Source organism: Leuciscus leuciscus (genome assembly GCF_965113295.1).
Source record: "Leuciscus leuciscus genome assembly, chromosome: 12".
NCBI classification, from domain to species: Eukaryota; Metazoa; Chordata; class Actinopteri; order Cypriniformes; family Leuciscidae; genus Leuciscus; species Leuciscus leuciscus.
The window spans coordinates 1,782,227-1,801,776 of record NC_138736.1 but is presented as its reverse complement, the minus strand read 5'-3'; the positions used below and the strand labels follow the sequence as shown (position 1 = coordinate 1,801,776).

The following is a 19,550-nucleotide window of genomic DNA, read 5'->3' as shown; positions in this document are numbered from 1 at the left end:
GCACTGTTTTGTCGGGTGGCAACCATTTGCAACTATTTACAAAAATCTCATGTGGGTCTGACTCATCTTTTAGGGGAAATACGCCACTGCCCATGTTATCCCCCTCCGCACATGGGCTATTTAGTTTAACTGAATGGCTGAAGGCGACAGCTCAAGGCCTGTCGTCCTAGGACAATTGCTCTTAAAGTGTCCAGGTTTGAAGCAGTTACGACAAAGCCTCTGGCGCATACAATGAGTATGTGTAGTGTGCTCTTTAGATTGACATACTCTACATGCTGAGCTCAGACTGGGCTTGGGGTCTGAAGTTCTGACAGGAGAGTTTGGAGTGGACGAGGATAGTGAGGCAGTGCAGAGAGATAAAACTTTGTCCATCATGCCAACCAACTGCTGCATACTAGCATCAGGAGTAAAAGGAGCAGCGTTGGGGTTCAACTGACCAGTTAAACTTGGTATCTGACTTGACAGTTCAGGCTGTTTGGGAGAACTTGACACAGAATCGTCGCAGACAGTTACAGTGTTCTGATGGCAAGCAGACACAGGCAATGAGCGTGAAGTTCTAGCAAAAGCTCTCTTCAGAGTCCTGCGATGACTATCCAGTCGCTCTTGAACTTCAGCAGCACTCCACTGTTCAGCAGGCTTGAACTGAAAAGACAAAGCAAGGCCAGGATCTGGACAGTGTGAGATAAACATCATAACAGCTTCAGTAGCAGGGTCCTCAACACACTTGTTCCGTCTACGCAAACACTCATCAGCCACATCAATCGCCTTATTGAGCCGTATCCAGTAGTCCATTGGGCTCTCGTCCGCCCTAGGCAGGGTGTTATAAAAGTCAGACATAGGCATATTTGAATACATCAACTCACTGAAATTGCGCTTCAGTATATCGAACACGGTGGTGGGGAGCACTGCAGCAGTCGGCCCGGGGAAGCTGCGCAAGGACACTTTGACTACATCTCTAGCTTTTCCAGCTAACCTGCTCAAAATGAGATCAGAGGCAGTTTCATCAGTGCATTTCTTTCTGTTCAAATAACTGTACATCAAATCTTCCCATTCATGTACAGTAAATGAATCACTTTGATCACCTCTAAAGAACGGTGGAGGCGCAACATCATGTTGGACAATGACTTTCAAATTAGAAGCATCAAAACATTCGCCTGAATGCTGTACATTTGACTTAGATTGCACTGGGCTGGGCTGTTGCGTTAAGTTGAGACTGGCTGAAATGCTTTCACCAATTTTCTGTGCCAAATCAGAAATAATACTCCCCAAAGACTCAGGGGTAACTGCACGATCAGTGTTAGGGCGTGCAAAAGGGGTAGAACAAGCAGTGGGGCTCACAGAGGTACCAATTGCTGAATCAGATGGAAGTACATGGTCAATTTCTGCATTAAAGAATGTCCTCCCTCTCCCAAAACATCGAGGTGAAACTCCAGACATATTGTCAGGACGATTAAGAACAGCCCCACTACCCCTGCCTACTGGGAACATGGCACTAGGCCGTTGCACAGGGCTATAATTATCCTGACTAACAGTGTCCTCAAACATGACTCAGTTTGAATAGAGAAAAAAATAAAAATAAAAATAAATCAATGTTATAACAGTTTCAGAAAATGAGAAAGAAATAAGAACAAAACACTGAAATCACTTAATATGCAGATAAGTGTAGTTTGCAGAAATACTCATTTAGACTCTCAAAACAGTTCAGTGTGACGTTTCACGGAGGAAAACAAAGTATGTGACGATCACAAACACTCAGTCATCGAGTGTGCAGCAGCGCAAAAAAAAAAGTTCAATACAGCTTTGCACGGAGAAGAGGAGAAAGAGAAAAAAAAAATCCAGTTTTGATCACAAAAACACTGTCATTGAGGAGCGTGCAGCAGCAAAAAAAAAGAAACGTTTTTTTTTCTAACACATCAAAGCCCTTACGGCGATCGTCATTAATAAAAATCTAAACAGTTTTTCATCACACCTCGTAAAAGGCAACCGTTCAACCTTTACCGTCTGTGATATGAGCAACAGAAGATAGAACACTGATGACGAGATCGGACGAGATGAAATGAGCTGCGGCCTCCGCGATCAGCGAAACACTCTCACATCCAGCGATCTTTCACGGCACACCGTCGTCTGTTGAAGCAGCAGCTCCGGCGATCGGTAATCAGCCGATCATGCGAAATCCGAAGGGTTATGGCACCACGTGTAACCGGTGGCTCGCGACACCAGTTATAAAATCACTTTTCTGCGATGTGAAGACAGACACGGGACAACAGGCGGCGGTTTCACTGGGTTTTACTCTCTGAGATCTGATGTAAAACAAATAAAAGCAGCCTCTGAGTACAATCACCCTTATTTTGCTCTCTTCCATGCATTAACAATGCCAAGAGGAAAATACAGAGAAAACATACCTGATGTAAAACAAATAAAAGCAGCCTCTGAGTACAATCACCCTTATTTTGCTCTACAAAACAAATGTGACGTAGATTTAATTACCATGTGCTTTTCATCTCCACATATAGGCCAAAGACACAAATATAACTTAAATTGGGCAAAATGACAAAAATAACCACACAGGTAAGTAAAATAACATAATACACATAATTTGCAATGAAGATATAGACAAAAGCAATGATTAAAATAAAGATTAATGAGGATTAGCAGGAGCCAAAAATAACCCACCTCTTCCATGCATTAACAATGCCAAGAGGAAGAGGCGGCGGCAAAACAGGAAATTATGTAGGGTCATGATGACATCACAGCAATTAAAGGGGAAAGATGCTCATTCAGGCAGGTACACCAGATATATGAAAAACCATTTTGTGAGAATTATAACAATCAATACACATGTTTTAACAGAACACTTTCTGTACCTGTTACACAGGCACTGGGCTAACGTTACTCCGCCGCGGTGCAACCCGACCGGTGTAAAGTAGTCCGAGTCTAAACGCTTATTACAGGCTTACCGTAGTGATTCAGGATAAGACAAAAACACGGTTTGAAAAAAGGCATTCATGATGTACTCGCTCATTATCTACATTTAGTAAATTCTGAACACAAAACAGTTACGGACTGCAGCTTAAACAGTCGTCTTATCAATGTTTTGAAGCATCAGATGTAACCGATACACTCGTTATTCGCAGCGACTTTCAAAAAGGTGATTTACTCTGTTTTGGTTGCTACCGTAGACATCAGCGTTTATACTCGAACTATAAACTTTTATCTCAGTACTTCTGTGATCATTTGAATATTTGTAACACAGAAAGGTCTATATTGTGTGGTTGAAAAGACTGTGAAAGTAAAGCTGTTTCATATACAGTGGTGGTCAAAATTGATGGCACCCCTGATAAATATGATAAAAAATGGCTGTAAAAAATAAATCTGCATTGTTTATCCTTTTGATCTTTCCTTCAAAAAACTCGCAAAAATCTAACCTTTCATTGAAGTAAAAGAATTGAAATTGGGGGGGTAAATCACATTATGAAATAAATGTTTTTCTCCAAAACACGCTGGCCATAATTGTTGGCACCCCTAGAATTTTTTATGAGAAAAATATCTCTGAAGTATATTCCCATTAATATTGACCTTTTTTAGCACACCAAGGTGACTAGGAACATGAAATTGTCCAGCTATGACTTCTTGTTTCACAGGAGTTTAAATATGAGGAAACACAAAGGCCAAATTCCCTTAATCATCCATCACAATGAGTAAAACCAAAGAATATAGTTCTGATGTGCATTAAAAGATTGTTGAGCTTCACAAAATAGAAAGTGGCTGTAAGAAAATATCTAAAGAATTGCAAATCCCCATTTTGACCATCAGGGCAATAATTAAGAAGTTATAATCAACTAAAGATGTTACGAATCTGCCAGGAAGAGGACGTGTGTCTATATTGTCTTAATGGATGGTGAGGAGGAAAGTCTGAGTGGCCAAAGACTCTCCAAGGATCACAGATGGAGAATTGCAGAGATTAGTTGAGTCTTGGGGTCAGAAAGCCTAAAAAAAAAAAAAATTATCAAACAACCCCTACATCACCACATGTTGTTTGGGAGGGTTTCAAGAAAAATCCTCCTCGCTCCTCCAAAAATAAACTCCAGCATATTCAGTTGTCAGACATGACTGGATCTTCAAAAGGGACCAGGTTCTATGGTCAGATGAAACGAAAAAAAAGGGCTTTTTGGCAGCAAACCCAGCAGATGTGTTTGGTGCAAACAGGGATGAAGAGTACCCCATGCCTATGGTTAAATATACTGCTGGATCTTGTTGTGGGCCTATTTATTTGCTGGAGGTCCTGGACATCTTGTTCAGATACATGGTATTATGGATTCTAGCAAATACAAACAGATAAAAAAACAAAACCTGACTGCCTCTGCTAGAAATCTTATAATGGGCCGTGGTTGGATCTTCCATCAGGACAGCTGGTTCAAATCATACCTATCTGACCGCTACCATTTTGTCTATTTAAATGGAGAAAAATCGATCATAACTCCAGTAAACTATGGAGTGCCGCAGGGATCTGTATTAGGCCCTCTGTTATTTTCAATATATATGATGCCACTTGGAAATATTATAAGGAAACATGGAATTAGTTTCCATTGTTATGCTGATGACACTCAAATATATATTTCATCACGGCCGGATGAAAACGCTAAATTTTCCAAATTGACAGAGTGTGTTAAAGATATAAAAGATTGGATGACCCGTAATTTTCTTTTATTAAATCCAGACAAGACAGAGGTAATACTTATCGGTTCAAAAAACCGCCCACAAAACCTCTCACAATACAACTTTAACATCATAGGATGTCCTGTTACTTTATCCTCTACAGTAAAAGACCTGGGTGTTATACTCGATTGCAACCTGTCTTTTGAAAATCATATTTCATATGTTACAAAAACAGCCTTTTTCCACCTTAGAAACATTGCTAAGCTACGTAATATGCTATCAGTTTCTGATGCAGAAAAGTTAGTTCATGCATTCATGACCTCGAGACTGGATTACTGTAATGCTTTATTAGCTGGTTGTCCTGCATCCTCAACAAACAAGCTACAGTTAGTCCAAAATGCCGCCGCTAGAGTTCTTACTAGATCAAGAAAATATGATCATATAACACCGATTTTATCATCACTGCATTGGTTACCTATAAAGTTCCGTATTAATTACAAGGTATTGCTACTGACCTATAAAGCCCTAAACGGCTTAGCTCCAGTCTATTTAACGGATCTTCTATCACCCTATAATCCATCGCGCTCTTTAAGATCACTAAATTCAAGGCTTTTGGTCATACCTAGGATATCCAGAACCACCAAAGGAGGGAGAGCATTTTCACATTTGGCTCCAAAACTCTGGAATAGACTTCCTGATACTGTTCGTTGCTCAGACTCGCTCTCCCAGTTTAAAACTAGATTAAAGTCGCATCTCTTCAGCCAGGCATTCATATAATCCTACAGTTCAAACTACAATCCGGCCTCTAGCTCATAAATGCCAGAGGAGAACTGGCCCCCGACTGAGCCTGGGTTCTCCCAAGGTTTTTTTTCTCCATTAGGTCACCTGATGGAGTTTTAGGACACCATTAGGTCACTTGATGAAGTTTTTCGGTTCCTTGCCACTGTTGCCTTTGGCTTGCTCAGTTGGGGATATTTTGGGGATATTTAATTTAATTTTATCAATCAATAAATTCCTCTTGAAACAAACTTTGTTGTATTATTTTAATTTAATACTGTGAAGCTGCTTTGATACAATCTGTATTGTGAAAAGCGCTATACAAATAAACTTGACTTGACTTGACAACGGTCCAAAACAAACATCAAAATCAACACAAAAATGGGTAACTGAGCACAAAATGAAGCTTCTCCCCTGACCTGATGAGTGGAGTGAACTGAAGAGAAGAAGCACCAACATGAACTTGTGAATCTGAAGGATCTGGAGAGATTCTGTATGGAGGAATGGTCTCTGATCTCTTGTCAGGTGTTCTCCAAACTCATCAGGCATTATAAAAGAAAACTCAGATCTGTTATCTTGGCAAAAAGAGGTTGCAAAAAGTATTTAATAACAGGGTGCCAACAATTATGGCCAGCATGTTTTGGAGAAAAACATTTATTTTATAATGTGATTTACCCCCCACTTTCAATTCTTTTACTTCAATGAAAGGTTAGATTTTTGTGAATTTTTTGAATGAAAGATCAAAAGGATAAACAATGCAGATTTATTTTTTACAGCCATTTTTTATCATATTTATCAGGGGTGCCATCAATTTTGACCACCACTGTATATATGTATTGACAAATGCTCTCTTAATGACAGCGCAAACAGATTTGAATGTTCCCGTGTTAAGTTTTTGTCATTTAGGAGTAAGATCGCGTGGGCGTTTGAATCAAGATCGAACCGAAACTTAGGAATTTCGCACGGTTCCGGTATTTTTCAAAAACACTAACATTTCTGGATAAGAACCAATTTTCGGTTCCCAACCCTAATGATAACACACGTCATTCCAGGAAATCCCTATCGGGCATCATCGCTGTTGCTGAATAAACAGAAGATTGAAACGCTTTGATTGATTAAACATGACTAATAAACACACGACTGCCTTATTCTGTGTAAGAAGCACATCATCTCACAGAAGGAGGAGCTCAACTGTCGTTATGAAGTGAGTTTGGAGTAAAAGCATGTTATTAAATGTTTTTTTTTTGTTGGACAAGAGGTTCATAAATGCTTCTCATGTTTCTCATAAATGCTTCAACATTCTCAAAAGATGTTTGACGCGTGTTGCTTTTCAAATGCCTGTTATAAGTGACTCAAACTCAGTGCTTTCAGATGGAGCAGCGTTTACAGAGCCGTACATCACTGACAAGCTGCACATAAACAAACAATCACAGCCTTTCCGTTTTTAAAATCGTGATAAGCCAACTCGATTTAAGTGCGATTACATGGAAATTGCGATTAATCGTGCAGCCCTATTAAATATACTTCTGTCAAAGGCAAGTTTTTATTTTAAAAGGATTATTCAAAGTAATGTTATCTTATTTAATAATTTTCTAACTATTTGTGTAAGTATTAAGAGCGAGACAATACTTACAGCTCATTATTGTTGCCATTATTTTCCAGGCTGTTGCCGATACGGATCTGAGCACCATTTATCCTCTCTGGAACAGCATCTCCACGATTAGTGATGCTAACCCTGTTTACCTTGTAGACTTTCCCCAAGTCAACTCTCCACCAGGGGTCCCTGTCCGCATTAGTGTGAGTGCATGTCCCAACACCCCAAATTGAATTCATGTTGCCATCGACAGCCCTTTGAGCTCCTGCTTGAGGATATGTGGAAGACTGGACAGCTGTGGCTCCAAGAGCAAGATTCCCTGTATAACAAAATAATAAACTTTATTTTTTTTACTTTAATGTGCTAAAGCATAATCCCAATAAAATGGGCATAATCATGCTAAACTATGTAATCCAAATTATTATTACACGGCTCTCTGGAATACTTGATTCTGATTGGTCAGTCGTAACATTCCGAGGTCTGATATCTCCAGATAATGATGTCATCAACAGTAACGCTGGATAACACACAGCTGATCCGGGTTTCTGGAGCCGGACTTTCTTTAATGTTTCTTGTATCACACTGTGGACCCGCTCTCTCTCGTTTCATACAAACACAACTGGTGCCAGTTGCGTCTCTGTTATAGTTATTGATTGTATTGAAATATTCAGATTGCATTGAAGTATTTTTAGTATTAAGAGTACAGTAGTGTTCGTCTTATTGCCAGAATGATTGATTTTTACACCGTAATGGTCGGTGTTTCCTGAAACCATGTTTCCAATGAACATTCGCTAACAGCATCGCAAAGTTGAGTGGTTAGAAGCAGAGTTTCTTGTCTGCATGACATATGGACTCAAATACTTTTGAGACAAATATGCAAGCTGACATTCAGGACAACCTATATCTTTTATTTAAAATACATACAAATGTCATTTATATCTTTTAGTTTGTCATGTGATTTAAAGCACAAGAGTGTGCATGTGTGAACATGCTGTAGTGTGCAAGAACGAACAAAATAAAGCAAAATAACTGAGAAAAAAGAGAAATAGTTCTTAGGTGCCATGTCATTATTTATAGCAAAACATCTAGTATTAATTCTCAAACAGATTTGTTGGAAAGGCCGAGTCACGTGCGCATGCGCTACTTTCTGCAGTCATCATCAGCAGAGAGAGTGACTAAGCGGAAGGTGCAATCTGTGTGGGCAAAGTGTGCGTCAATAAACAAATGTAAGTTGACTGTTTACCAAGTTAACGATGAATGCTTGTGATAATAATTCATAATAATTCATATGCTCGTTCATTTAAATCACTTCATAATTAGTTTCGGTTTTTAATGTTTCTCCATTTCTGACCACTGGGTGGCGGTGTTGCATAATTTCATTGCTTGTATATTGATTTCTTGATTTATTCTATAATTTAACTTGATAATTCTTTAAGAGATTGGTAGCTTTTTGGAAATAATGTTTGTGTAATAATACTCAAGACATTTGTTAATATATATATATATATATATATATATTTATTCCTTTCCCATTGTAGACCACACACATCTAAATACTCTATTAAGCTGTAAAGCCTGTGTACTTCTGTGTTGTGTCCAGTCAAAGACTGTCAACAATAAACCTCCTTTGCATGGAACTGATCGAATCCAGTGTGTTCTGATCGACACCCCATTAAGAAAAGCTAGAAATAAACCATCACCTATTACAGTCCATCCTTTTTCAGTCCTACTATCGAACAAGATTCATTAAAAGTAGTTTCACCACATGCGTGACATCAACGTGGTTGAACGACCAATTTGCGACTATAGGCTACGGTTTAGGGTAACAGTCGTGACTAACAGGGGTGAGTTTCCCAAAAGCATCGTTAGCCAACTAAGGTCGCAAGTTCCGTCATTATCAGCAGTTCAACGAGTCTGTGTTTCCCGAAACCATCGTTCCAAAGTACATTTGCAGACAGCATCGCAGAGTTGTGTGTTTGGAAGAAACAGAAAGTTTCTTGTTTGCATGACGTGGACTAAAATAAATCCTTATTTTGAGCCAAATAAACAAGCTGACATTCAGCACAATCTAAATATTTTATTTAGAATACATACAAATGTCATTTACATCTTTTAGTTTGTCAAGAGATTTAAAGCACCGTTTTTGAAGATTGTGCATGTGCGAAGGTCCTCTAGTAGATTACGCAAGAAAAAGCCTATGATTGAATCTGGAAATAAAGCGAAATAACTGAGGAAAATAATAGATAGTCCTCATATGCCACGTCCGTAATTTATAGCAAAACATCTAGCATTAATTCGATCTCAAACAGATTCATTAAAAGTAGTTATTACTCCACCAATTTGCGACAATATGGTTTCAGGAAACAGTCGTGACGAGCTAGTTGATTTCTTCAACGATCATCAAAAAAAAAAAATCATCGCTGTCTATTGCATTGAGACTCTGCTATGGCTTCATTTGGAAATTCTCGTCAGCGAAATAAGGGAAAACAAACAATATTGACAATATTGCTTATAAAATGTAACTCACAATGTTAATTTAGCCTAACTGTTATATAAAATAAATATCACATTTGCAATTGTGCGCGGGAAAACTGAACTTTTGCTGATGTGATATTGTAGGCCTATGATAACAACATAATATGATATAAATATAAGACAAAAACTCATTTGGGAACATACAGTGAAAGCACGAGAGGCTAATTCGATGTCAGCTCGCAGTGCCTCGTACATCGTTAAAACAATGATTACAATATCATAATAGACCATACACATCGCACACCACTACGCACATAAAGAATGAACATAGAATTGAACTGACATTTACCAACTCGCTTCTTCTCTCCTCCTGTTTCGCGTGCAGGAGACGGACGTAATGCTGCCGCGAATGTGACGCGAAATGTCACGTGAACAAGCAAATCCACAAAGAAAGAATAATAAATTAAAAAGTATGCTAATTAGATGGTTCTAATTTGGAAAACATTTAGATATGTCTAAGTCAAATTGCCATCGAAAATGTAAGACCTTTCATAAGTAAAAATAAGACTTAAGACTTTAAGGATCCGCGGACACCCTGTATAGTAGCAGAGCCCGTCTACGGAGAGCCTGGCCACTCCCTATTAAGTCCTATTGTACCGAATTTTGGTTGTAGTTCCACCAGAGTTCCACTGGGGGCGATCGCCCATGAGTGCAAAATGAATGGGAGTCTATGGAGCTAGACGGCTAAATTTGTCTCTTTCACCCGATTGCTGTTGAGAAATCTCAGATTTTATTGTAGGTTTTGCAAAAGTTCGAAAGTTGAATGAACGAGTTACTTATGTCCTTTCGATTTCTTACAGGTTGAGTTGTTGTTGCCCATAACACGCTAGCATTCTGCTAATGAACGCTGATTGGTCAGTGAAGGACTGATTACGACCAGAGATACCGCTTGATGGCCATGTGTGTGTGTGTGTGTGTGTGTGTGTGTATGTGTGTGTTTTCGGCGTGGTCTTTTAAAACAACAAAACAAAAACTCTTCTAGCACGTGTGTTTACCTGTGTCAGCTGTGCTGTGTGTTTACCTGTGTCAGCTGTGTTGTGTGTTTACCTGTGTCAGTTGTGTTGTGTGTTTACCTGTGTCAGCTGTGTTGTGTGTTTACCTGTGTCAGTTGTGTTGTGTGTTTACCTGTGTCAGCTGTGTTGTGTGTTTACCTGTGTCAGCTGTGTTGTGTGTTTACCTGTGTCAGCTGTGTTGTGTGTTTACCTGTGTCAGCTGTGTTGTGTGTTTACCTGTGTCAGCTGTGTTGTGTGTTTACCTGTGTCAGCTGTGTTGTGTAGTTACCTGTGTCAGCTGTGTTGTGTAGTTACCTGTGTCAGCTGTGTTGTGTGTTTACCTGTGTCAGCTGTGTTGTGTGTTTACCTGTGTCAGCTGTGTTGTGTGTTTGCCTGTGTCAGCTGTGTTGTGTGTTTACCTGTGTCAGCTGTGTTGTGTGTTTACCTGTGTCAGCTGTGTTGTGTGTTTACCTGTGTTGTGTGTTTACCTGTGTCAGCTGTGTTGTGTAGTTACCTGTGTCGGCTGTGTTGTGTAGTTACCTGTGTCAGCTGTGTTGTGTAGTTACCTGTGTCAGCTGTGTTGTGTGTTTACCTGTGTCAGCTGTGTTGTGTAGTTACCTGTGTCAGCTGTGTTGTGTGTTTACCTGTGTCAGCTGTGTTGTGTGTAGTTACCTGTGTCAGCTGTGTTGTGTAGTTACCTGTGTCAGCTGTGTTGTGTGTTTACCTGTGTCAGCTGTGTTGTGTGTAGTTACCTGTGTCAGCTGTGTTGTGTAGTTACCTGTGTCAGCTGTGTTGTGTTGTGTGTTTACCTGTGTCAGCTGTGTTGTGTGTAGTTACCTGTGTCGGCTGTGTTGTGTGTTTACCTGTGTCGGCTGTGTTGTGTGTTTACCTGTGTCAGCTGTGTTGTGTAGTTACCTGTGTCAGCTGTGTTGTGTAGTTACCTGTGTCAGCTGTGTTGTGTATTTACCTGTGTCAGCTGTGTTGTCGATGCCTCGAGAGAAAAAGTGCAGAGCGCGAAAGCACCAAAGTGACTGAAGGATTGCCGTAAAGCAGTATCTCTGGTCGTACGATGTGTATGACGTCATTGACATTTTAAAAGACTTTTTAAAGCAAATAAGTGACTCTAATTTCTTTGCATCTCCTTTCGAATACAACATTCAAATTACTAGACAAAAAATTATATCCTGAGAAAAGTGGATTTTGAGGGGTATAGCTCCATAGACCTCCATTCATTCTGCACTCGTCCTGTGAGCGCCCTCATGTGGAGCCAGAGTGGAACTGCAACCAGTTCAGAAGCCGAAGTTTACTGAGAGTGGAAGTTCTCCCCTTATTAGACATTCTCTGATAGTAGCTACGTATTGAGTGAGTGCACCGGCCGGTTGAGTGCACGCTGGCGCGCCTAGTTGCCGCTACTCACCGGTGAATTTTTAATGTTTTAATGTTTTGATTTTAATGTTTTGATTGTCTACTTGCATTACTGGACTGTGGATTTTTACTTATCCAACTATTAATATTTAGTCTATTTTGCTCTACCGTGAGAGAACACGTATTTTCCTCCGGCTTCTACTCTGCTCTGCTTCTGTAACTGCTTGCTACTATGTGGACCAACGCTATTCACGTTTGGTCTGCACTCATCTGGACTCTATCAATAGTCCTCCACCAACCTGTTGCTGGTCTGCACCAGTACACAGCCGCCGAGCTCCTCTGGATCCGCCACCTACCTGGATCTCGACCGGCTTCACTACATGGTGATCCGGACATCGCTCATCCTTTCCGCCGGAGATACATTCACCGCGGGTCACGCAGGAACTTTCATTACGAAAACTCCACTGCAATTAAATCCTTGTGGTCCACCTCTCGCCGTCGTCCTCACAGGAATTCCAGCCGGGCAGCTGATCAATCCTCGTTGGCCAGCCTAGCCAGGTCGGCTAACACCACTAATGGATGTGGCAACACTACCGTCAACTTTGGTTTCCTCAATATCCGCTCTCTCACTGGAAAGGGTCATTTCATCCACGATCTTATCAAAGATCGTGACCTTGACTTCATGTGCTTATCTGAAACTTGGCAACAGCCAAATGACTTCTCCCAAGTTAATGACGCTACTCCTCCGGGGTTTGTTTACCTCTGCAAACCACGTGGTTCTCGCGGAGGAGGTCTCGCGATAATTCATCGCGAGAAGTGGAAAGTCTTGCCGGTGTCTGTTCCTGATTTTAATTCATTTGAGTATTTGGTTTTTAAATTACACGGACCAACCCCAACGATTATCACATCAGTTTACCGTCCCCCTAAGCCACACAAGGACTTTCTACTTGAACTCTCAACATTACTCACTCACCTATCTACACTCTCATCAAATGTAATAGTGCTTGGGGACTTTAATATACATATGGACAATAGCAATCTTCTTCTCACCAAAGACTTCTCATCCTGTCTGGATAGCTTTGGATTTAATCAATACATCAACTGTGCAACTCATTCCAAAGGCCACTGCCTGGATTTATTGTGCTGCTCTGGACTTACCCCTCTTAACTGTGCAGTTGATGATCTCCTTATCACCGATCACTTCTTCATTTCTTTCAGTGTTACAATTCAGCTCTCCTCAACCAAACCAACCCGGCTTATTTCCTTTAGGAATATTAAGGACATTCACCCTGATACCCTCTACTCCTGCATTGATAATATTAACCTACTGGACAATAACTCTCTACCTGATGACCTGGTTGTTCACTATAATGATCAATTAGCTCTCATTCTAAACTCCCTTGCTCCAGTCAAAACTCGTTCTGTCTCTTTCACTCAGTCTGCTCCCTGGTTCACCCCTCAACTCCGGACTATGAAAACTAAATCCAGACTGCTTGAGCGCCTCTATAGAAAGACTGGTCTCACTATCCATAAAGAAATGTATAAAGCTCATATGTCTCACTATAAGGACTCAATCGTACAAACCAAATCTCATTACTACTCCGGTCTAATCAACTCCAATAGAGGCAACGCTAAGTCACTGTACTCCATACTTAATAAGATTCACCAGCCACCTGACTCCCTTCCTTCACACATGTACTCCACTGCCACCTGTAATGCCCTCCTGTTATTTTTTAATGATAAGATTCATAACATCCATCGTCACATTGATCCAAACATCCTTCCCACCTCCTTATATGATCCTCCCCAACCATCACAATTATTATCCATCTTCAAACTCCCTAGTCCCTCTGAAATTGCAGAAACAATCCGTAAGTCAAAGCCTTCTACCTGTCTGTTAGACCCCCTTCCCACTAATCTGGTTAAATCTTGCCTCCCCTCTCTGCTCCCCCTTATCTCCATCATCATACATGCATCTCTTACCACCAGTATTGTTCCTTTCCTCTTCAAAACTGCTGCAGTCACTCCAATACTTAAAAAGCCTGGTTCAGATCCAAACATTTTTAATAATTTTCGTCCCATTTCTAATCTACCATTCATCTCCAAGATTTTAGAAAAAATAGTTGCTGCCCAGCTCCACATTCACCTCACTCACAACTCCCTCTATGAACCCTTCCAGTCTGGTTTCCGTCCACTCCATAGCACAGAGACAGCTCTTCTCAAAATAACAAACGATCTTCTCATTGCAGCTGATTCTGGTTTATTATCCATCCTGGTTCTCCTTGATCTGAGTGCGGCCTTTGATACAATTTCTCACTCCATCCTCCTCCATAGGTTATCCTCCATCGGCATTGTTAACACCCCTTTTCATTGGTTTCAGTCATACCTATCAGGCCGCACTCAGTTCATCACTATCAAATCCTTCCGCTCCCAGCCGTCTCCAGTCACCTCAGGAGTGCCCCAGGGCTCTGTCCTGGGGCCCCTCCTCTTCATCACATACATCCTTCCCCTTGGCAATATTTTCTGCAAATTTAACATTCAATTTCACGGTTTCGCGGATGACACCCAGCTTTACCTTTCCAGCAAACCAAACTCCACACTTCCTCCCTCCTCCCTCACCACCTGCCTACAAGAAATAAAATCTTGGTTCAGTTCAAACTTCTTAAAATTAAACACAGATAAAACAGAACTTCTTGTCATCGGTACCAAAAACACCCTTTCTAAATTTGACAGTTTTTCTCTCCTCATTGATGATACCTCAGTTTCCCCCTCCCCTCAGGTAAAGAGTCTGGGTGTCGTCCTCGACAGTACACTATCTTTTCAATCCCACATCAACAGCATCACACGGTCAGCTTATTTCCACCTCCGTAATATCAACCGTCTCCGCCCCTCCCTTACCATTTACTCCGCTTCCATCCTTGTTCACAGCTTGGTCACATCGCGCATTGACTACTGTAATTCTCTCCTTTTTGGTCTCCCTCACAAAACCCTTCGTAAGCTCCAGTTGGTTCAGAATTCAGCAGCACGTGTCATAATCAAAACTCCCTTTTCGCACCACATCTCGCCTATTCTTCAACAACTACACTGGCTACCAGTTCAATACAGAATTGAGTTCAAAATTCTCCTGCTCACTTACAAGGCCATCCATAACCTCGCCCCTCCTTACATGTCAGATCTCCTCCATGTTGTCACCCCGTCCCGTTCTCTTAGATCCTCCTCCTCTATCCATCTCTCTGTTCCCTCTGTCCGCCTCAGAACCATGGGGAGCAGAGCCTTCTGCTGCTCTGCACCCAAACTCTGGAACTCTCTTCCGCCTCACATCAGGAACATTAACTCGCTCACAGAATTCAAATCCATACTCAAAACTCATCTGTTCAAAATATCTCACTCATTGTGAAACACACATTGTCCTGTTACTTGTATTTGTGCCATGTTTTATTTTTTATTTTTATTTATTTGCTTGTTTTTCTTATATTCTTGTGTTTTTAATTTGTACAGCGACCTTGAGTGTCCAGAAAGGCGCTTTTAAATAAAATGCATTATTATTATTAGTAGTAGTAAAGCAGCGAGTTACGTTACTTATACATACTGAGAATCGAACCCGCGATCTTCTAATTATTAGTATTAATATTAAGAGTACTGTAGTGTTCGTCATGTTGCCTGAATGATTGTTTTTTGTACCCTGTAGGCCTAATGGATTCTAAGATAATAAACAGGTAATAATGTAAAACGTTTCAGTCTCAAATCAATATGTCCATGTAATTATTTATTTGGTGTACATGATTGTACATTATCCCTTAAATGTTTGTCATGTTTGAACTTGTTCGATTGTCTTGGTAGGATTTTTGTTTTTTGTCACGAAAGATTGAGCAAGTGAGCTAATACAATATTTAAACTCAAATCAATATTTGTGTCCAAAATTAATTATTTGTGGCTAGCAACCATGTAGCCATGGGTTATTTTGCGATAACTGTCTTGATGATGAATGCACATTATCCCTTATTGGTTACCAAATGTTCAGTAAGAATATTATATATGTGTTACTGACAACATTCAAATTAATGAAGAACACTCACTTGAAGCACAAGAGCACGATGGTGTGTCCATTACTGTTAATACAATAATAACAGTTATACAGACATTAATAACAGTTATACAGACATTATTAGATACAAAAACAAATTATATCACAAGTAAAGAGTCTTCATAAGTAAATAAATCATAGATTTCAATTACCATATTTCAGCCTATAATTTTACTAAATTAATCTGATTAATATGTAATCATACACAGTGATTACATTTTTTGATGATTTTTAAATCCAGGCATTTTTACTTGTATTATTCTAACCATACATATAGGCCTACCTTTGGAACCAGTGACACACAGCCCAGTAAGTGTTAGAAACAAAACCACACGCATGGCCATCCTGATAGAAGACATAACAAAACATCTCATATCAGCATATGAAGGAATAATTTTCTATTTCTCATCCTCATTTAAACAAAGAAACATATATATTGGTATTGTAATGATAAAATGGTATATGCTCAGAGAGGATGACATGGCAGCCAAACTAGCTGCTAAATATAAAATATCCTATACCTTACACACCATACTAATATTTGTTTGCTATATTTCACATATTCTTCGTTGTAAATAATTAACTATAATTAATACAAGGAAAGAGATATTATCTGCTGTTTTTTTGTATTTACTGTTCCTCTTCTGTCTGTTTGATTGAAAGTTTATTTGTTTGTTTTTCTATGGTGGTGTAATTCAAATCTGTATTGAAATATATTTAAAATGCTTTGGCAATAGGCTAATATAGTCTAAATGTCAGGCCAATAAAGCAAGAAACCTATCAGTGGACAAGCTGATATCTCTCTCTCTCTCTCTCTGAGTAGCCTACCCTGCAAGTCAAAAAAATTATGCTAACGGCGTTTACTGTGTGTTAAAAAATGACGGCGAGGGGTCCTGACCAAGCGTCATGGGAGTGAGAACGTGTTGACTTCCTAATTCGGAATATGATCAAAGTTTGCGTGAGTAGATGAAGATCAATGGACATCATATATACTGTAATTACTGTTTAGCTTTGTTTTACATTCACAAACCCTGAACAAATGCACAAATGCTGCCTGCTCTCCGTCTGTTTGCTGTATGTTGATGACTATGTTTTTTTCTTTTGGATTTGTTGATATTTTGTTGAGCTTTTAATTGCTGTAGCCTGCAAATAATTAACTTCCCACTTTCAGATTCCTTAGATTAGTTTTGTTTTGAGGAACTGAGGTATTGTAATGAAATCTACAAGCAGACAAAAGAACAATTTAGAGTGTTGGAAAGTATTGAATGTTCAGTGTTATTTAAAGCCATTTAAAATAATTAGCACTATTGATTAGCCATATTTTACCTTTTTACACATTAATTAGCGACAAATTGTCAATATAACTGGTTCTTGTTGAATGTTATCATTATTGTATTGCTCTGAGTGCAACAAGACACTTCTAGACTACTATATATTATATCTTTACACACTGACTTGAATTGTCCAAACAAAAGTTGTTTTATTAGTAAAACCTCCAATTTATATCATGCTCTATAGAAAGTGCATTCAACTCACCTGAATTTCATCAGTGTATCACCCTCAGTCACAGAAGACCTGCTTTTACACAAAATAAATGTTAAAGGTATAGCGGAGGATCTTTCCAAATTTTAGATAAGACCCGCCCTCTCCACTTTTTGAAAAGTTTGATTGATTCACCAGAATGATTGACAATTAGGAGGACCAATAGTATAGGTTACCCACCAGGAAGTAAAACATCCTCCGCTATACCTTTAATATAATAAATAAATGGAATGAATAATATTTGTATTATATACTATATTTAGTATATATACAATATAGCCTATTATTCATATGATGAATTATGACCACTCACACGAATAATTCAATTTCATAATTATATCACACAAATTCGCCAAGAGACATAGGCCTATATCAAATTAAAGATTTCTTGAGCATATCACTGTGTCGTTTATTTCACCGATCTAACACTTAACAGTAACACAATTATCAAAATAATCATGAAGATGGTAATGACTCCTGCGCCGATCACTTCTAGCCTCAAACGCACCTCTTTCTTTAGGTTTTTTTCATCAAAATGAGATGATATTCACTTGTCTGTGAGCATGCATGGCCAAACCACACTGTAATATGTCTCAGATGCGCAGATCAAAACATACGATGCGAAGCAGCCAAAAGCTTACAAGTATTACCTACCCGTAGTTAGTGATGAGCGATGTCGAAACACTGCTTCTTGAAGCTTTGAAACCTACAGATCTTTTGTTTCATATCAGTGGTTCAGAGCGTTTATAAAACTGCCAAAGTCATCTGATTTCAGTAAACTAGGCTTCGTTACATCATTACTGTCCCGAAATGTCCGTTTCTCAATTCCAAATAGGTCTACGCAAAGCTGGGTCTTGCGACCTTAGTAGTTTGGACTTGCCAAGTTCAGGAGAACGAACTCCCGAGGACTGAAGTCCGGTGATTCGTCACTCAGCTCGCTCTGGCTACTCCGGTTATCTCTATGTATATTTTAAACAACAATCAAACAAAATATGTTACAAAACACCACTCTGCCTAATTACGGCTAGATTAAATTAAAAACATTACTTTAAAAAAACATCACAGTTATTTATTGCACAGTGAGTTTCATTAGGGTGGCAATTGCTCAGTCTGTCGAATGGATCAGTTATACGTATTTAATTGACAATTGAATAAATTTGTAATTTAATGCAATATGTGCTATAAATAGTACAAATGACTATCAATCCGTTTTTATTAATAAAAACTGTTCTGACAAAGAAGGCCTTTAGTGAAGAAGCTGTTAGTGTGTTTCTTTGAGAGCATGATATGCAGTGGTTTTACTAAACTAACTTTTGTTTGGACAATTCAAGTCAGTGTGTAAATATATAGTAGTCTAGAAGTGTCTTGTTGCACTCACTGCAATCTAATAATGACAAAAGAAAATTCAAGAAGAATCAGTATTGACTTTGTGGCTAATAATTTTTTTTTTTTTTTTTAAAGGGCAAAAGATGGCTAAACAATATTTATTGCTGATTGTTCTAAATAGCGTTAAATAACACTGAACATTTAATACTTTACAGTTTCCAACACTCTAAAACGGTCTTATGTCTACTTGTAGATTTCATTAAAATACCTCGGTTCCTCAAAACAAAACATATCTAAAGAGTCTGAAAGGGGAATCAAAGGGTGAAGTTAATCATTTGTGCAGCATTTACTTAATCACAAAAAAAAAAAAAAAACACTTCCGTCATCCACGTACAGCAAACAGAGAGACAGCACTGGTACATTTGTTCAGGGTTTGCGAATGTAAACAAAGCAAAACAGCAAAAGGATGATTATTTATGATGTCCACATGAGCTTCATCTGCTTATGCAAACTTTGATAATATTCCAAATAAGTAAATCATAATGCAGCCAAAGATAAATTATGAGAAACATAATGAAAAAGAATCAGTATTTTAATAAGTAATGTTAAATAAAGACAAGTATACAGTCAGTAATAAAATAAAAACAAATGAACAAGTTACAAGCAATAGCACAAATAA

At 39.1% G+C, this 19,550-nt stretch overlaps 2 protein-coding genes across 2 annotated transcripts in view; both read right to left on the bottom strand.

The window, feature by feature from the left end:
- LOC309510889 (uncharacterized protein) overlaps positions 1-19,550 on the bottom strand; it is a 264,657-nt gene that overhangs the window by 164,194 nt on the left and 80,913 nt on the right. Inside the window, exon 6 of the mRNA XM_082185864.1 lies at positions 7,067-7,346. Coding sequence (XP_082041990.1) covers positions 7,067-7,346 — 280 coding nt within the window. The remainder of the gene's footprint in view (positions 1-7,066; positions 7,347-19,550) is intronic.
- The window catches only part of LOC309510957 (fucolectin-5-like), a 58,202-nt gene that overhangs the window by 12,172 nt on the left and 26,480 nt on the right, over positions 1-19,550 (bottom strand). The gene's annotated exons all lie outside the window — the stretch shown is intronic.